Source organism: Hylaeus anthracinus, unplaced genomic scaffold (genome assembly GCF_026225885.1).
Source record: "Hylaeus anthracinus isolate JK02 unplaced genomic scaffold, UHH_iyHylAnth1.0_haploid 2, whole genome shotgun sequence".
Classification (NCBI taxonomy): domain Eukaryota; kingdom Metazoa; phylum Arthropoda; class Insecta; order Hymenoptera; family Colletidae; genus Hylaeus; species Hylaeus anthracinus.
In genome coordinates this window covers 3,428,955-3,443,739 of record NW_026534838.1, presented here as the reverse complement: position 1 = coordinate 3,443,739, position 14,785 = coordinate 3,428,955, and the positions used below count along the sequence as shown (strand labels likewise).

Here is a 14,785-nt window from a genome sequence, read left to right as displayed (position 1 = left end):
TACTATTTACGAGTATGCTAAGCAATGCATACCCGTGGTCACTTCACTCGCCAAAGACCACGTAACAACCGTATTCTCTGACATATAATAATTCTGTAGCTATCCTTGTCGCCCATGTTTCTCTCTCGCACTCACCCTATCCTTATCTTTCATATTTCTTTCTCTCTCTTCGACTTTAAAGTTGATACACACAACATGCAAAAACACTTGACACAATGTCAGTATTTCATGAAACGAAAGTTTAAAAGCTTCTGAAAATTACAATCTAACTCTAATAACAGCGTTTGAACTCCATTGTTGTATTGTTTACCCGGAACAAAGCTCTACTAAAAAACGACAGATCGCTATATTTCTCTAGTGAACTGCGACGAAACAGCTGTTCTGCTACTGCTGCTGGATGGTTACTTTGACAGGGAGGTCGAAGGATAAGCGAATGTATCATCTAAACTTAACGCTTTTAAATGATATCGCGAATATTCCGTGGAAAAAATGAGAATGTCGCTGTCAAGAGAAAATTGCAAATCGACACGTTGAAAATCTTTAACGACAAGTAAGAGAATCCATTCCTAATTGTAACCTCTACTCATAACCTAAATCGCCCGTCTGATTTTTGTCTATCTTTTTCGCAAACCTTGCTTTGTATTTCCCATCGAAATAAAAGACTCTGGAAATCGCTATTCTTCCATGAAAAATGGAGCACAGGTTCGTTTCTTTATACACCGAGAGTAACGATAAATTGCTAATTGGCTCGTTATTCGTGCCAAGAAGCTGATTCATGGCAGAATACTCACCTAGCTTAGTTGAAACGATTTTCTACAGTCATTGAATTTTTGGATTTTTAATCCAAATATTTTATATTATTCAGAAATCTTGCTCAAGGTCACTCTTTGTATGTTGTAAATTATGAATACCAATATAGATGAGACACTTATCTAAATTGTTTGTTGGATCTTCAAACAAAATACTTTATATTTCTTACTTACCTTTTTAAAGATCGCTTTTTCTATAGTTAACCTATTGCAGTACATATTTTTTTATCTCAATACATTTTTGTCAATTCTTAATTAACATAGGACTGCAAAGAATTATGTTGATGCATATTAAGCATTGATTTATTTGTTACATTGATTATATTTAAGCTCTTGCCATACTTTGACAAGTCTCTCTCAATCTAAACAGTGTTTGCAGATGCAAGTTCAAGGTATGGCAAAGGGTTTCTGATTAAAATTCTTCATAATGATTAACTGATTTGGTTCATAACATTACAGTGTAGTAGAATTAAGGGAAAATTTTGAGTATCAAGTACAATTCAATGCTGGGGAAAGGAGAATGGCTATTATGGTTTCTTTGTCTCCGGAGTTCCCACTGGAAAAGCCAGTACTCAAAGTTTCTCCTCCAATAAACCATCCCTGGTGTAATGAACACAGTGAAATCATCAGTGCGCCTGGGCTGCTAAATGTAAGACATCATTTACAGATATAACTCTCCATATTTACTTACACTCTGAATGGAAGACAACTATAGTTTGTACATTAGTTCACAGTGCACAGTGATCTTGGTCGGGTTGTTCAAGCTATCATTAGAGAATTCAGTAAAAATCCTCCACAACTATTGGAAGATATCTCTCCAGGATCTGTACAATCACATAGAGGTGAGCAACGAAAAAAAATAGAAAGAAACAAAATACATATCTATAACAATGCCATTACAGATCTGCAAGGAAGAAGTTCTCCATCTTTCTCCCTGCAACAGTATCCTGAAATTCCACCCAAGTCGTACAATTCTTATTACGCCACACAGTTTCCGCAGTATTCATCCGCTAGTGGAAGTACTTGCACTTACACTTACAATTACACCCATTCAGGTATTCAGTATGTGGAGGACGGTCATGCGGTCGCGCTGGACGATCATGCGAAGTTTGGGTCGTCGTCGCAGCATTCTACGTACACGACAAGCTCGAGAGGTGGTTCACTGCATAATACAGACCCCACAGGCTACAACTCGAACCACCAGGGAACGTATTTAAATTCCCATTACGCAAACGCTAATTATCAGCAGCCGTCGTTGCAGAATCAGGTTCAAACTAAGGCTCAGAGTGTAGCATTCCCAGAACTGAACAGCTTGTCCAATGAGGAATTGAAAAGACTCAGTGAAGATGATGACAATTTAGATGAATTCTTGGACAAACATTCCGAACTAAAAGACGTTAACTTGGCTATTGATGATGCAATAGATTGGGTCCAGAAAACTGCCGGTAAGTCCACTGTTGATCAATCAGAGGTAGCCTTCCTTCCTTCGGTAATTCTTCAGTTAACCAGCATTGCTTCCTTCTCAGAGGCCAATGTAGCCAAAGAACCCGAGCTTAGAGAATTGCAGTCTGATGTAGCAAATAAAGTGCAGATAGTTGCTACACTGAAAGCCAGATATGATCAGCTGATACAACGATACAACAAACTATCAGAAGTGTTTACTCCGGATCACATAAAGGAATGCTTGAGGAAGGCAGCGGATGAAAGTCACGAGGAGAGTGAAAGAATAGCGGAGAACTTTCTGAACAGAAAGATCGACGTGGAACGGTTCCTCAGCACGTACATTGAATGTAGGAAATTAGGCCAAGCGAGGCGAACTAAAGAGGAGAAGCTGGCGCATCAGCTGAACGAATTGAAACGGGCCGGCTACTAAAATTAATGTATAATCACGTCTTTTTTCTATGAATCGAATTGTAAATAATGCCTAGATAAATTAAACGATAATGTGAATTCGAACGGCATTCATGTTTACCAAATGTTCTATAGGGCAAAGGCACTCGCTGGCAGAGAACACTTTTATAACGTAACAGTACATTGCATCACCACTCGTCATTCATACTGCGTCGAGGTTAGTTTGAATAGATTGTGTTTACGCATTTGGGGGAGGGGAGTAAACGTATTTCTGTATGTAACAAAAAAAATAATGGCGCTGGTTCGAACAAAGTAAAACTACGTATGTGTAATGCTTGAAATGTACTTATCTTTCCGTACAAAGAAGTCTATTGAATGAAATTCAATGTTTACTCTGTGACATACTACAATTGCATTGATACCGCTCTGATCAAACATTTTCCGTTTCTACTGTGTAAATAAACGTGCGGTGAAACACGATTAAAATCAATTTTTCAAAGTTTTGCTATTCCGTAACGTTACTCTAATTACTTATCCTACGGATGTTCCTAATATATTGTAACATAAGATATTTTGAGGCTTACACGGCCCAATTCTTCATAGTTGATACTAACTGAGACTTCCGTTCGTAAGTCTCTGTTAGTATCAACATTATAACATATTTACAATTATATAAAAACGCGGAAGTCTGGAAATTGAGGAAATACTTTTAGTTTTACTTTTTTTTATGCACTGGTACATGTAATTCCAATTAGGTTTGTTACTCTATTATTTGAGGATGCAGTTTAATTTCTGTACCACAAGATTTCGCGTTGAAGGTGCAAAAATATCGTTAGTTGCAAATAACTTAAGAATAGGAAACAAGTTTTTAATAAAAATAAAATGCGCGAAGAAAGTAAATAAATCGAAACAATTGTACTAATGATCATTCTAATGGTATTATCAAGACAGTATATTAAATACAAATGTAACTTAATATTTTATTTTGGTACAAACACTTATGATTAATAATTGTTTCGCGTCTCAGCTCTCATATTAAAAAAATAACTTCAACAGTGGGAACACGTTTTTCTCGTAGACGCATACCTACCCACACTTCAACGTTAAGTTTGCAAGTAATTTGCTATGCGAAAGATGAACGTGTACGAGAACACATTTAGACATTATATGCACACTTTTCTTTCTTAACAATAATACATTTTTAATATTTCGTTCAATTATCTTTAACCTCTTCAGGGACACTAGTACGGGTGTGTGCGTTCCTTTCTTTTCATTTTAATTGTTTCAACTGCAAAAATAAATTAAAACTCGTACGGCAGTGCTAATAGAGTTTCATTCTACATGATAATCGCTACTTTAAAAACATTGAAACATTTACTGAAGTGTAGAGTCTTTGTGATTATTTGAAGAATAAAATACCAGACGTGTAAAATGTAGTCAGTTAATTGTATCAATTTAAAAACGTAATTTGTATTATTAGTTATATTTTATAAGAGATTATAAACGTACAAATGTTATATTTCCCATAATCGTGTATTTGATTGCGGGCTCTGCGAAAATCTACTGTAAACAATAAATCCTTTTTCTATCGTACTAGTACACTCTGGTTACGATGAAAGTAAAAAATAGAATACCAAGAGGTGCCCTGAATAATTTGCCAATAATGCTCAACGATCACCTATGTGAACATTATTTCTTTCTGCGCATATTTATTGTTCTTCAAGTATTTTTTTACCTAGTGAATTGCTATTGATATGAAATAAATAAAACGTAATCGAATGAAAAATTAAATCAACTCTTTGTCACTTTACAAAATGCGTCCTTGGAGAGGTTAAGGATGTCCCATCACTTGTCGAGCTACTCAAGGATCAACGAATGAAATCATGATGTATCGAGTACCGCTGGTAACTCTGAGTCCTTCGTGGTAGTGCGTCAGTCTTCCAGGATGCATCAACATCCAACCCGGCTTGGTATCCGTCACGGAACAGTTGTATCGAATAAACCTGCAACCTCCACCCTCATAATCAACCCCAACCCTGTTCAGGGCAATGTTGATCGTATAGGTTGAACTGTCATGGTGCGGCTTCAAGGATGGCTGCTCATCCGGACGGTACCTCACGACGAAATTCATGAGGGAACGTGGTGGCTGTTTATTTATACAGAAACAATTAATTACTAGCAGACTCAATGAACGCTTAATCTAATTGCATAACATTTCAACAAGTCACTTCGTTAACACTTTGATATTTTAGGTGATCGTGTTAGGCGGAACAACCTTCATAGTGCTTACTATATACAGGTGTCAGGAAAGTGTCATCGATTTGAAGAATGAGTGCAATCTATTACAAAATTCCAGACTGTGAAGGCCATTATCAAAAAGTGCAATTGATTACAGAAAAAGAAGAGTCCCAAAATTTACTGTCAGTGCTTAATCGAATTTCAAAATCTGTGCAGCCAATGACCTAATTCCGATTTTCTGATGTTTGTAATGACTCTTACGTTCGACAGGTAGCCTACAAAAACAAGTTCTTGCAAAGGGCTGACGTATTCAGAAAGAAAGTATAACCAAGACTCGTGGAGGTCGACTTGTTTCATGTGAATATCTCGAGTCGGTACGGCTTCGTAACCACCATCGATGCGTGGATCCTAGAAATATCGATGCATGCATTAAAAGATCATGGTATAGCTTACGTCGTGATAGTATCCGGTGAACACGAGTTCCTGCAAAGGTCTAACGTACTCCTTTAAGAAGTATAGCCAGTGAGGTTCATAGTTCACTTGATTCATATGAATGTCACGGGTTGGTACGTTTTCGTAACCACCCGTTAATCTTGGATCCTGTGAAAAATATCGTTGTTCTATTATCTTTTATATCCCATGATAGTGTGTCTTCTTTAACTTTAGCCGTGAACACCAACAGCTCAACATTTTAGTATAAATGTTTACATATATACAGGATTAACTCGTTTAAAAGATAAATATAGGAACTATTTCATTGTCATACATTATTCGTGCCGTCCGACCACTTTCCAAACGCCTCCATAATTTCCACCAGCTCTTTTGTGAACTTCTCATTGACTATGGGAAACCAGTACACGTCTGGGCAGGGCTGTAGAGAATATTTAATTTATTTCTTAACTAAAATGCTAGTCAACATTTAATTTAAGATTCACGAAACTTGCCTGTATGGGAGTATGGTCAGGATTAAAATTCTCCGTGTAGTTGTCGTGTATGTACTTCTTCTCCCAATCCAATTTGTTGTCAAAAACTTGGTACATGTCAGGATTTGTCAACGTGATATCGTAACTATCCGGATTAACGAGATGTCCAAAGTCAAGCCTATTGCTGACGTACATAAAGATGGATCGTTTTCGGTTAGCATAAGCGAAAGCCATATCCGTATCCAAATTGTCTTCCAAGTAGGATGGACGTGTCTCTTTGTTACTTATCAGAGTGGCGTTGATTAGGTAACAGTTACTAATGAAGGGTACGTTCCACAATCCTCTGAAAGAACGAAACAAGTTGGTCGAACTGAATCGTGTGCTGTAACTATACTTTCATCAATCACCATATATAGCAGGAAAAATGTGACCTATGAATCATAGTTTGCTGATCGCTAATTTAATGAAAGAGTAACCTTGATAAATCAGAATAACATAATCAAGGACATCATTGGGGACCCTCAAAGGACGAATTGTTAGAGTACAACACGTGAGTATCTGATAGCTCTGTTATTCTCAAGAGATCAAGGTCTTTGAAAAAGCAGACGCACGATCATTGATGAGAATAACATACAGTAGGTCACAAAAGTATTTGCCTACCACAATATAAACACTATTAATACAAAAATTTCATAATAGAATTTGTTGTTTCAGTAGAAATTTCATGAGATAATTGATTTTCTTATAGACATGTGTGATACTTTTATGACCCACTATACTTGTTTGCCGGTTGCGCGCGGTAATGTTGTTTTTCAGAGGTCAACGCTTAAATATTTTGTAAGGCAATCACTGTGATGTCATGATTGGTCGATGAATATACACTGGCAATGGGTTATGTATAATTATCCAATTGAGATTCATAACTCTGTCACCAGTGGTGGCATGCACATCTAGCACTGACCATTCATATTTTAGGCTGTAGGGACAAGAGGACACCCAAAGCCACTGATCTTGCTTGATCACTCCATGGAACAAGTCTCTCCGAGTAGTCGATAAATACTCGGGGACTGTGAAGTTGAACTAGCATACAGAGAACTGTTTCTGTGTCGTAGTGTAAACAAAACTATCTTAAAAAATCTCGAGCGTTACGTAGACTAATTACATGTAACTGAATCCACGGATATTTAGTGTGTATCGATAGAGACTGTCTCAGAAGACAAGATACATCTGTGTGTACCTGTTTCATGTAAACTGTGCAAAGAACTCTATACACTTGAAACAAATGACCAGACGCAAATTTCTGTACCTATTTTTATTCATCGGTTTGCTGATGAGCACAGAAGCAGCAAAAGGTGGAGGACGCAGAGGAAGTAGCAGAGGTCGTGGAAGACTGCACAAGTCACGGATGCCTATTCTGATTCCTCATCGAAACCCAAGTAGTTTCAATTACTACGAAAACAAAGATGTGAGTCAATAATGGATAACAACTCGGATTCCTGTGAAAACAAGACTTGTATGCTGAGCGTCGATTTCAAATTTTCTTTAAAACCTAAACATCGTAGGGAGCAAAAATAGTGAAAGCCTCGCACTTCGAGTTGGATTACATGCTGGGAAGAAAGATCACCTTCTTCTGCATGGCCATTGGATTCCCGAGACCTGCGATAACCTGGCTGAAGGATGGAATAGAATTGTACCATCACAAGTTCTTTCAGGTACTCCTATCGCTTCAGATCTGAATGGACGATGCGCAATGACGTTTAGACTGTACAATGCACGTTTGTAGGTGCACGAATGGCCTGTCGGTAACGATACATTAAAGTCAAAGATGGAGATTGATCCTGCAACGCAAAAAGATGCTGGGTACTATGAGTGCCAGGCGGACAATCAGTATGCAGTAGATATACGTGGCTTCAGGACAGATTATGTTATGATCTCTTATTAATATTTTTCCCCTGATTTGTGGTTGTGCTAGGACAATGGTTCAAAGATCTTCCAACTCCATCGAGCAGCAATTATTATTCTAATATATCAGTATGAAAATTAGCTATAAATAGTAAGTTAAATTTTCAGGACTAGAATGTTTACTTTTCAGTTTCTCCGAAATTACAATATTGGATTTCCAAGTGTGAAGAGTAGGCTTATTGTTTATAAGAAAGTAATAAAGGAACAAGTGAATAAAATTATGTTAAAAGACTAATTAAGCGATGACTGTTAAGTTCTATCAAGCGATTATTTGCCCAATTAAAATTTAATAGCAATTAGTACGCATCTGCGTAAGTAAAACACGTCCAACACCGCGCTGTTTTCTTCGATGCATATTACTGTTAAGAATTCCAATGTGTAATGGCACACTTGGAAATTTAGAGTTCCCCCAACTCTTATTCATTAAATCACAATTGACTCTTATAAGGGTGGTACGTTTGTCGCACGAAGCATATAAAACATATTCAAAATGGTTCAGTAATATCAATCTGTGTAATGAATTGTGCATTCTAAAGTAGAATCCAATACAAAAAGTATTATTAATAATTGAATGATTGTACAAGGAAGTTCGATATATGTATTTGAATTTTGAAATTTGTCCCGTATGTACATATCAAACAAATTTACTAGCTTGGTAGTTCTAGAGTTAAATCGAAAGGAGAAGTAACGAATCCCCAGTGTTGTTAACTTTCATCCTGATTTGTTTGAACCTGTTCGCGTCAGTGCTATTACATTGGATGAACGTTAAGTAGATTTAGAATCCGTTAACAACCGAGTGGCAATAGGTGTCAAAGGAATAATCGGCTCATGTACGCGCTGCATAAGTGCAGTTCAACAGTATCTGCCTATACGTTTGTAATAGATAGGAGAGGACACTAGGGGAGTAATGAGTAGGTGACTGTCAGTTGCATCAGAGTTTCGTGTGATCATCGTACGCTGCCCGTTCTCGGTGAGTATCAGTCAATGTTGCGCAATATTTGAAACATCTTCCTACTTAAAGGACCAAAATCAGTGTAGACGCCAGTAGTAATAAAGACGTCATTGGATCAAACATCGAATGATTCTCAAGTTATCCCCTGAGCCTTTGAGTTTCTTAGCTTTTTTAGAGATCAAATGGCAAGATGATCAGGGTACATTATCATTTATATTTTAGTGCACTAGAAAGCTGGAATGTTAATATGTGTGAATTCGAGAATGTTTGACTGATGAAAAGCTGGAATTCTGATATCCAACCATCTGAGAATATTATTGCATTCCATTTGATCTTCAAAGGAGCTAGTTCTAATTCTGGGGTACCTCTAGTTGTAATATCAGAGTATCGTATTTAAAGGGCACGGCACGTACTTGGAAATCTTAGTTATCAATCATGAAGAGCCAGGTCGTGAAACCCTCAGATATCTCATACTTGATTGCTAACTTAAACGTATATTTCGCTTGCTTTCCCCAGACCGTCATGACACGCTTTATGATGATATTATTCCTGTTAATCGTATTGCTGCTAAACAGCCAGGATGTTTTCGGGCGAAGAGGACGAAACCGAGGTAAAAACAAATCTCGAGTTCAAATAGGAATGCCCATTACTGGAAAGTACCGTGATCCGGAGAGTGATCAGTATTACAACAATCATAACGTAGGTAGACCTATAAAACCTCAATGTATTATAGACCTTAACGACGCATTGAAGCTCTAAAAATATTTGTATAGGGCGCAAAGATACTCTTAGCATCGCACTTCGATCTGGAGTACGTTCTGGGGCATAAAATCGCCTTCCTCTGCGTTGCGCGTGGAAACCCACGCCCACACATCACATGGTTCAAGGACGGTGCTGAGATTTACAGTCACCTCTATCTACACGTGAGCATACTTGACGCTACCAAAAATAATCAAGCATGGACCTGGCCGACAGAGAGAATTTTTTTTGTATAGGTACATGAGTGGGAAGTGGGAACAGACAGAGTGAAGTCGAAGCTGGAGATTGATCCTGCCACTCAAATGGATGCTGGCATTTACGAGTGTACCGCTGACAACATGTACAGCATCGATCGCAGGTCCTTCAAGACTGACTTTTCTATTGCTTTCGATTAGGTTTACATTCCTTCAAGTAGTTCAGGAAGAGTAACCATAGACAACACCGCTTAGAAGTATGAAATAATCATAAACAGTCGCTGTATGTCAAGTTGGACAATAAATTCGGTTCATTGAATCGAAACTCACCTTCTTTCGTTCTTCACAATTTCAATGTAATCGAAGCTACGGGCGTAGAATCCATCGTCCGTTATTGTACCCCAGAAGTTACTCCACATTTTGTATGGTCTAACCAGCAATGGCGCGACTATACCTCGTTGCTGCTCTACCAGAAGCTTCAGAGTGTACTCGTTGTCCAGATGCGAGATGGAATCGATGGAAAAATAGCCAGAGCACCCTTTCGTCAAGCAATAATCCCTGTGAAACAATTTTTATTTAAAAATGAGAAAGATATAAAGTAGTTTCAATTCAAATAAGTGTTTTGCACGTACATGGATAAGATTCTAGCATCAACTTCGCTTATGGTATCGCTAGCAAGAATCTGCTTGCTACTCTTGTATTCATTTCCAAATTTCTTCATGAATTTGTCTACCACAGCTTGATGATACTCTACGTTATTGTGAATGAACAGATGAAGTTTCGATTTTGGATAAGATTGTCTGAGTATCGCGGCCAGGAATTCCTCCAAGAAAGGAGTAGGTTGTTCTATAAATATGGCCACCAATAATATTGGATAGGTTTCTGGCTGGGTTTTATTCAATTCTGTCGTGCCCTCCCAGCACATCGTGCATCCTTCTTCAGGATTCCAGGCTTCAGCCAAGTAATTGCCCAAAGAATTCAAAGATAGTTTGCTGTAACCGTTTCCGTGAAGTATCAACGGTTGTGTGTTGTAAACAGTGTTCAGAAGAGAAGCTTTTCCTCCTACAAACTTCAATTCCACATCAGCTGTAGAATACAGATAAGTTAACGCAATGCAATAATTTTATTAACTATCTTCCGATATTCTTATTTATTTTTTCACATACCAACAGCGCCATACAGATTCTGAAATATTTCAGACTTATGATCCAGTTTAATTTGATGACGTTCCCGCAGCTTCTCGTCAAGATATGCTTTGGTGTAGAACAACTGATCATCATCCTTATTTTTTATTGGAGAATAGGTCAAAATTGCATAGACATCTGAAGCATAGCCTATGAAGCCTCCAGAGTTTAGGAAGCGCTTCCCGCGAGTAGCAAGGGGATATTTAGAAGCCAATGACTTGTCTGGCCAGCAGGCTCCTTCAGCAGAGAAGAGAACTCTGGCGTTCATACTCTTAAACTTCTCAATAATTTGAGCTAAGTTACTCAGAAATATCACGTCATAACTGAAACATAAAAACAACTGTTAAATTATGAATTATCAGCATGTATGAAGAAAGTAGAAAACAGACCTGTCTGTAAATATGATAATCTTCTGTTCATCGAATTGGTACTCCTCTAGAGCTTTTTTCAGAAGGCTGACCTTGTAACCTCCTCCAGGACTAGTCTTTATATTGCCACCTTGCCAGGGCTGACCCAAACCAAGTACCTTCAAGTTATCTCGAAACCCATAAACATCCACAGATCTAAGGTATCTTTTGTAGCCATCTGTTTCATTGGTGGCAACAGTATACACAAGAACATCTGAAATAAATGATTACTTAATATGTTATCTTGCAAATTTTAAATTAGGAAGACATCAGTCATGCTTGAAGATATGGCCCAATGACTTGGAAATTGTGGGACGTGCTCGAATGAATATTTTATAGAAACTGTGATCTAGCCTGAATGATACAGTTTCAAATTGAGAAAAGGTTGGGGATGTAAATTAATGTGATATTTAATATAGTTAATTATCAAATGGTATCATGGTCACCATGGTAGCTTTGAATATTTTATTTCTTACATTTTTCACATTTGTCGTGAAATATTAATTGGTTATAAAGTTACGACGGTTTCTTAGAATAACAATGTTTAAAAGGGGTAACAATATTCTCATGATATGAGCGACACCCTGTATATAGTAAGTCACCGCCTGAATTAAGCACAGAATTGGAATATTTGCATCATAGTGCGTGGGCACGACCGCGCAGACACTTGCAATGTCCTTGCAATGTAAAATCCTTTCTCAGTTTGCGGTAACAACTTTTTGTAAATCATTAATCTATTTCTTTTCGCAAATTAATTTAAAGCAGATGCAGTATTCCGAAAAGGTAGAATTTTAGCAAGCGTGTACACCAGAGCGTGATACAGCCGGAAATGGAACGATAACGACTCTGCGCTCGATCCAGTTAGCCACCGGAGAAGAGATGCAAGCACCAAATTAGTAAAATTATTAAGCGTTTCTTTGTGCCCAGTCGACGTATCGCGATAACTGTGATCTTTCGTTCCTTCCGGAAACGAAAAAAACTCGACTGAAAAAACTCTTTGTAGGCACAAAGATATGTATTAGACGTAGAAATTAATTCTGCGCCTTTACATTCAATCATTTATTATTTATCTCCGTTTTGTAACTTTAGTTTAAGTAGAAAAATTTGCTCGTTACGTTAAAATACCAATATCCTAAGTTCTCGTAGGATAAAAGATTTATTTATTCTAGATCGATCTTAAAACGCTTTTCGCTGCGTTGTGTCTGCAGCACTACGATCCAGTTTTATTGTTTCAATTATTGCTGTAACCATGACCTAATATTTCGATCAATTTTATTACAGAAACAAGAGAATACAGTTTCAGATCTCCGCTAGGATTTTTGATGCATTAATAAGTCAACGATGTCAAGTGCATCAACAAAGATAAACAGTATCATAAATCGTCAACAGCCCCGTTCGAAATCGTACACCCCGTAGATAATCTTTAAACCTCCTCAGCATTTCTTGCAACACAAATTAATTTGCCAGCAACGCAAGTCAAGGCGGCAGCAATAAAGCAACAGCGATAAAAAGTCTTCTTTATTCCTGGTAAAATTATGTCATGTATAAGAATATCGAGATCTCGCCTGCCAGTGAACCAAGAGAGGTCAACTATCCTCACTCCAGTTGTCCGATAAACGAGATAAAATGATTTCAAGACAAATCGGCAAGTGGGATTCGCCATCTAACGCGAATACCTTCGAAACAAGTACTATATATTCGTGTCACGAAAATTCCGTTTCGTTGACGTAAAAAAATACGAGGTAAATTTTAAGTCCACCCGTGGGATACGATAATCGAAAGGACATACAGTTTGTCCTGGGGTCGATGAACCCAAAACTTTCCTTACCAGAAAAAAAAGGCGTAAATAATCATTAAATTCCCTCGCGGATGATTACAGGATGAAAAAAAGGGAATGTCTCAAAAGCTTTCTGGAACGTTCCATTATAGACCAGCGGCAAGCATACAAAAATTATTTCAGTACTAACCAGACCTCCCCTAAGTAAACAGTAGTAAAAATACCGGTAGAATACTGTAAACGAAAATTCTCGACTCGTCCAACAGCGATCCACGAATGTTTTAATTTATGTTTCTTACAATTTTTTTTAAATAGTTTACGAAATAGAAGAACAATCGTGTGGAGTAATAACGATAGCGGAAGATATCATTCATCTTCAATTCAGACAAATCGATTCGGATACATTTTCGGAAACAACTAAAACGGGCGACGAGGAACTACCCTTCTGCTTAAGGGTTTGAGAGAAAAACTATTTACCGTCTAGCTTTGATGATGGAAGAGTTTCGCTGACCACGTGGTACGTGAGAAACAAGCTCCAGAGGATACAGCATCCGACGTTTTTTTCACGCATTTCGACCGACAAGAGCTGTACACGAGCGCATCAAACGCACTATTCCAACTAAAGAGAGCCTCGAACAGCGGAGAGCAAGTTCGCCGCTACTCCCACGCTTTTTGAACGAAAGTTACTATCATCAACGCGCACGATCGCCGTTAATTTCCCTTTCTCGCTTACCTTTCCAAAAGAACGTAATAGAATTCTCGCAAGCATGATCCAACGATGAACCGACAACCGTTTAAGTGCTACAAACGCATCGAGTTCGTGTTTTCATTAAATTAATAATGACGGAAGCAACACACGAATCACGACGTGCGTTGCACATGCACCAACCTAACGACTCGCATTTAACTGGAACTACACTCTCAATTAAAACACACTGTTTATTGAAAGAATCTTTAGATAAACTTGTTTTTAATCAATGGCAAATTACTCTTTGACTTTTGTCTTTCCTTTCTTTGAGGTTTGGGAAGAATGTAAGAAGGTTGTACAGATGACTCCCAATGGCGTCCTTGTATGTAGCTACGGAATTGATTCACGTCTTACCAAGTAAAATTACTTTCATATGTTTACTAAACAATTACGAATTATTCAATTATTTCATTAACTCAAACTGTAAACGTGGAAAGTGAAAACTTAAACAAATATTTTAAACAGGGTCCTGGAGTTTCTAAGTACAGCACTGTCTGACTACTAGTGGCGCCATCGGTGGGAAAACGCCCAAGTTTATAGTGAAAATAGTTCCTATTGTTTCTATAAGATGACGCCACGAACTATTTTCACTATAAACTTGGACGTTTTTCCACCGATGGCGCCACTAAATTTAAACCCTGGAGGGGTTGCTGTCTGAACTTATTATTAAATAATTTATTAAAACAATATATTGTAGTGTTACAAAGCAAAGAATAATTACAAAATAAAGAATAAATCACTGATAGCGCCTCTAGTATTAAAACCAATATTCGCATACTTGAATCCAGTATAATGTAATGGTACCATAAATAATAGTATCATAATGCGAATAATATGTACTTACTTTTTACAATTGGACCTAGAGATTCGGTTTTCGATTTGTAATGTTCACCAATAGACTTTTCAAGTATATTTGATGAATTATCTTTACATGAAACGTGTTCTTCGTTGCCTCGTGTCGAACTGAAGCAAACTCCTTCG

The 14,785-nt window shown here is 37.7% G+C and overlaps 3 protein-coding genes across 5 annotated transcripts; 2 read left to right on the top strand and 1 right to left on the bottom strand.

Annotated features, from left to right (window-relative positions):
• Positions 1-185: 185 nt before the first annotated feature.
• Positions 186-4,042, top strand: LOC128892913 (vacuolar protein sorting-associated protein 37A). 2 transcript variants are annotated; one of them, XM_054153563.1, is made up of 5 exons: positions 186-550; positions 1,269-1,458; positions 1,537-2,254; positions 2,336-2,689; positions 2,796-4,042. In XM_054153563.1, exons 1-4 carry the CDS (start codon positions 462-464, stop codon positions 2,680-2,682), a joined length of 1,344 nt encoding a protein of 447 aa, XP_054009538.1. In that variant the 5' UTR covers positions 186-461; the 3' UTR covers positions 2,683-2,689; positions 2,796-4,042. The 2 variants fall into 2 exon arrangements, with proteins under 2 accessions (XP_054009538.1, XP_054009539.1); XM_054153564.1 differs by lacking the exon at positions 2,796-4,042 and having other exon boundaries at positions 190-550; positions 1,537-1,651; positions 1,712-2,254; positions 2,336-2,770.
• On the bottom strand, positions 3,616-13,712 carry LOC128892912 (procollagen-lysine,2-oxoglutarate 5-dioxygenase). The gene is made up of 9 exons (XM_054153562.1): positions 13,534-13,712; positions 11,262-11,493; positions 10,855-11,195; positions 10,321-10,774; positions 10,019-10,246; positions 5,843-6,164; positions 5,665-5,769; positions 5,352-5,498; positions 3,616-4,806 (listed from the first exon to the last, which is right to left on the bottom strand). The coding sequence occupies exons 1-9, from the start codon at positions 13,625-13,627 to the stop codon at positions 4,522-4,524; spliced, it is 2,208 nt and encodes a 735-aa protein (XP_054009537.1). The 5' UTR covers positions 13,628-13,712; the 3' UTR covers positions 3,616-4,521.
• Positions 6,794-10,013, top strand: LOC128892920 (immunoglobulin domain-containing protein oig-4-like). 2 transcript variants are annotated; one of them, XM_054153570.1, is made up of 5 exons: positions 6,794-7,286; positions 7,384-7,533; positions 9,252-9,434; positions 9,509-9,658; positions 9,731-10,013. In XM_054153570.1, the coding sequence occupies exons 1-5, from the start codon at positions 7,104-7,106 to the stop codon at positions 9,887-9,889; spliced, it is 825 nt and encodes a 274-aa protein (XP_054009545.1). In that variant the 5' UTR covers positions 6,794-7,103; the 3' UTR covers positions 9,890-10,013. The 2 variants fall into 2 exon arrangements, with proteins under 2 accessions (XP_054009545.1, XP_054009547.1); XM_054153572.1 differs by lacking the exons at positions 6,794-7,286; positions 7,384-7,533 and adding an exon at positions 8,593-8,753.
• Positions 13,713-14,785: the final 1,073 nt, after the last annotated feature.

Coding starts and splice junctions, on each gene's coding strand:
- LOC128892912 (XM_054153562.1), bottom strand. CDS start 13,627: ATGCGTGAAAAAAACGTCGGATGCTGTATCCTCTGGAGCTTGTTTCTC. Junction 11,494..13,533: donor TCCATCATCAAAGCTAGACG/GTAAATAGTTTT, acceptor CATTTATTTCAG/ATGTTCTTGTGTATACTGTT. Junction 11,196..11,261: donor ATTATCATATTTACAGACAG/GTCTGTTTTCTA, acceptor TTTATGTTTCAG/TTATGACGTGATATTTCTGA.
- LOC128892920 (XM_054153570.1), top strand. CDS start 7,104: ATGACCAGACGCAAATTTCTGTACCTATTTTTATTCATCGGTTTGCTG. Junction 9,435..9,508: donor AGTATTACAACAATCATAAC/GTAGGTAGACCT, acceptor ATATTTGTATAG/GGCGCAAAGATACTCTTAGC. Junction 9,659..9,730: donor ACAGTCACCTCTATCTACAC/GTGAGCATACTT, acceptor TTTTTTGTATAG/GTACATGAGTGGGAAGTGGG.
- LOC128892913 (XM_054153563.1), top strand. CDS start 462: ATGATATCGCGAATATTCCGTGGAAAAAATGAGAATGTCGCTGTCAAG. Junction 1,459..1,536: donor GTGCGCCTGGGCTGCTAAAT/GTAAGACATCAT, acceptor TTTGTACATTAG/TTCACAGTGCACAGTGATCT. Junction 2,255..2,335: donor TTGGGTCCAGAAAACTGCCG/GTAAGTCCACTG, acceptor CTTCCTTCTCAG/AGGCCAATGTAGCCAAAGAA.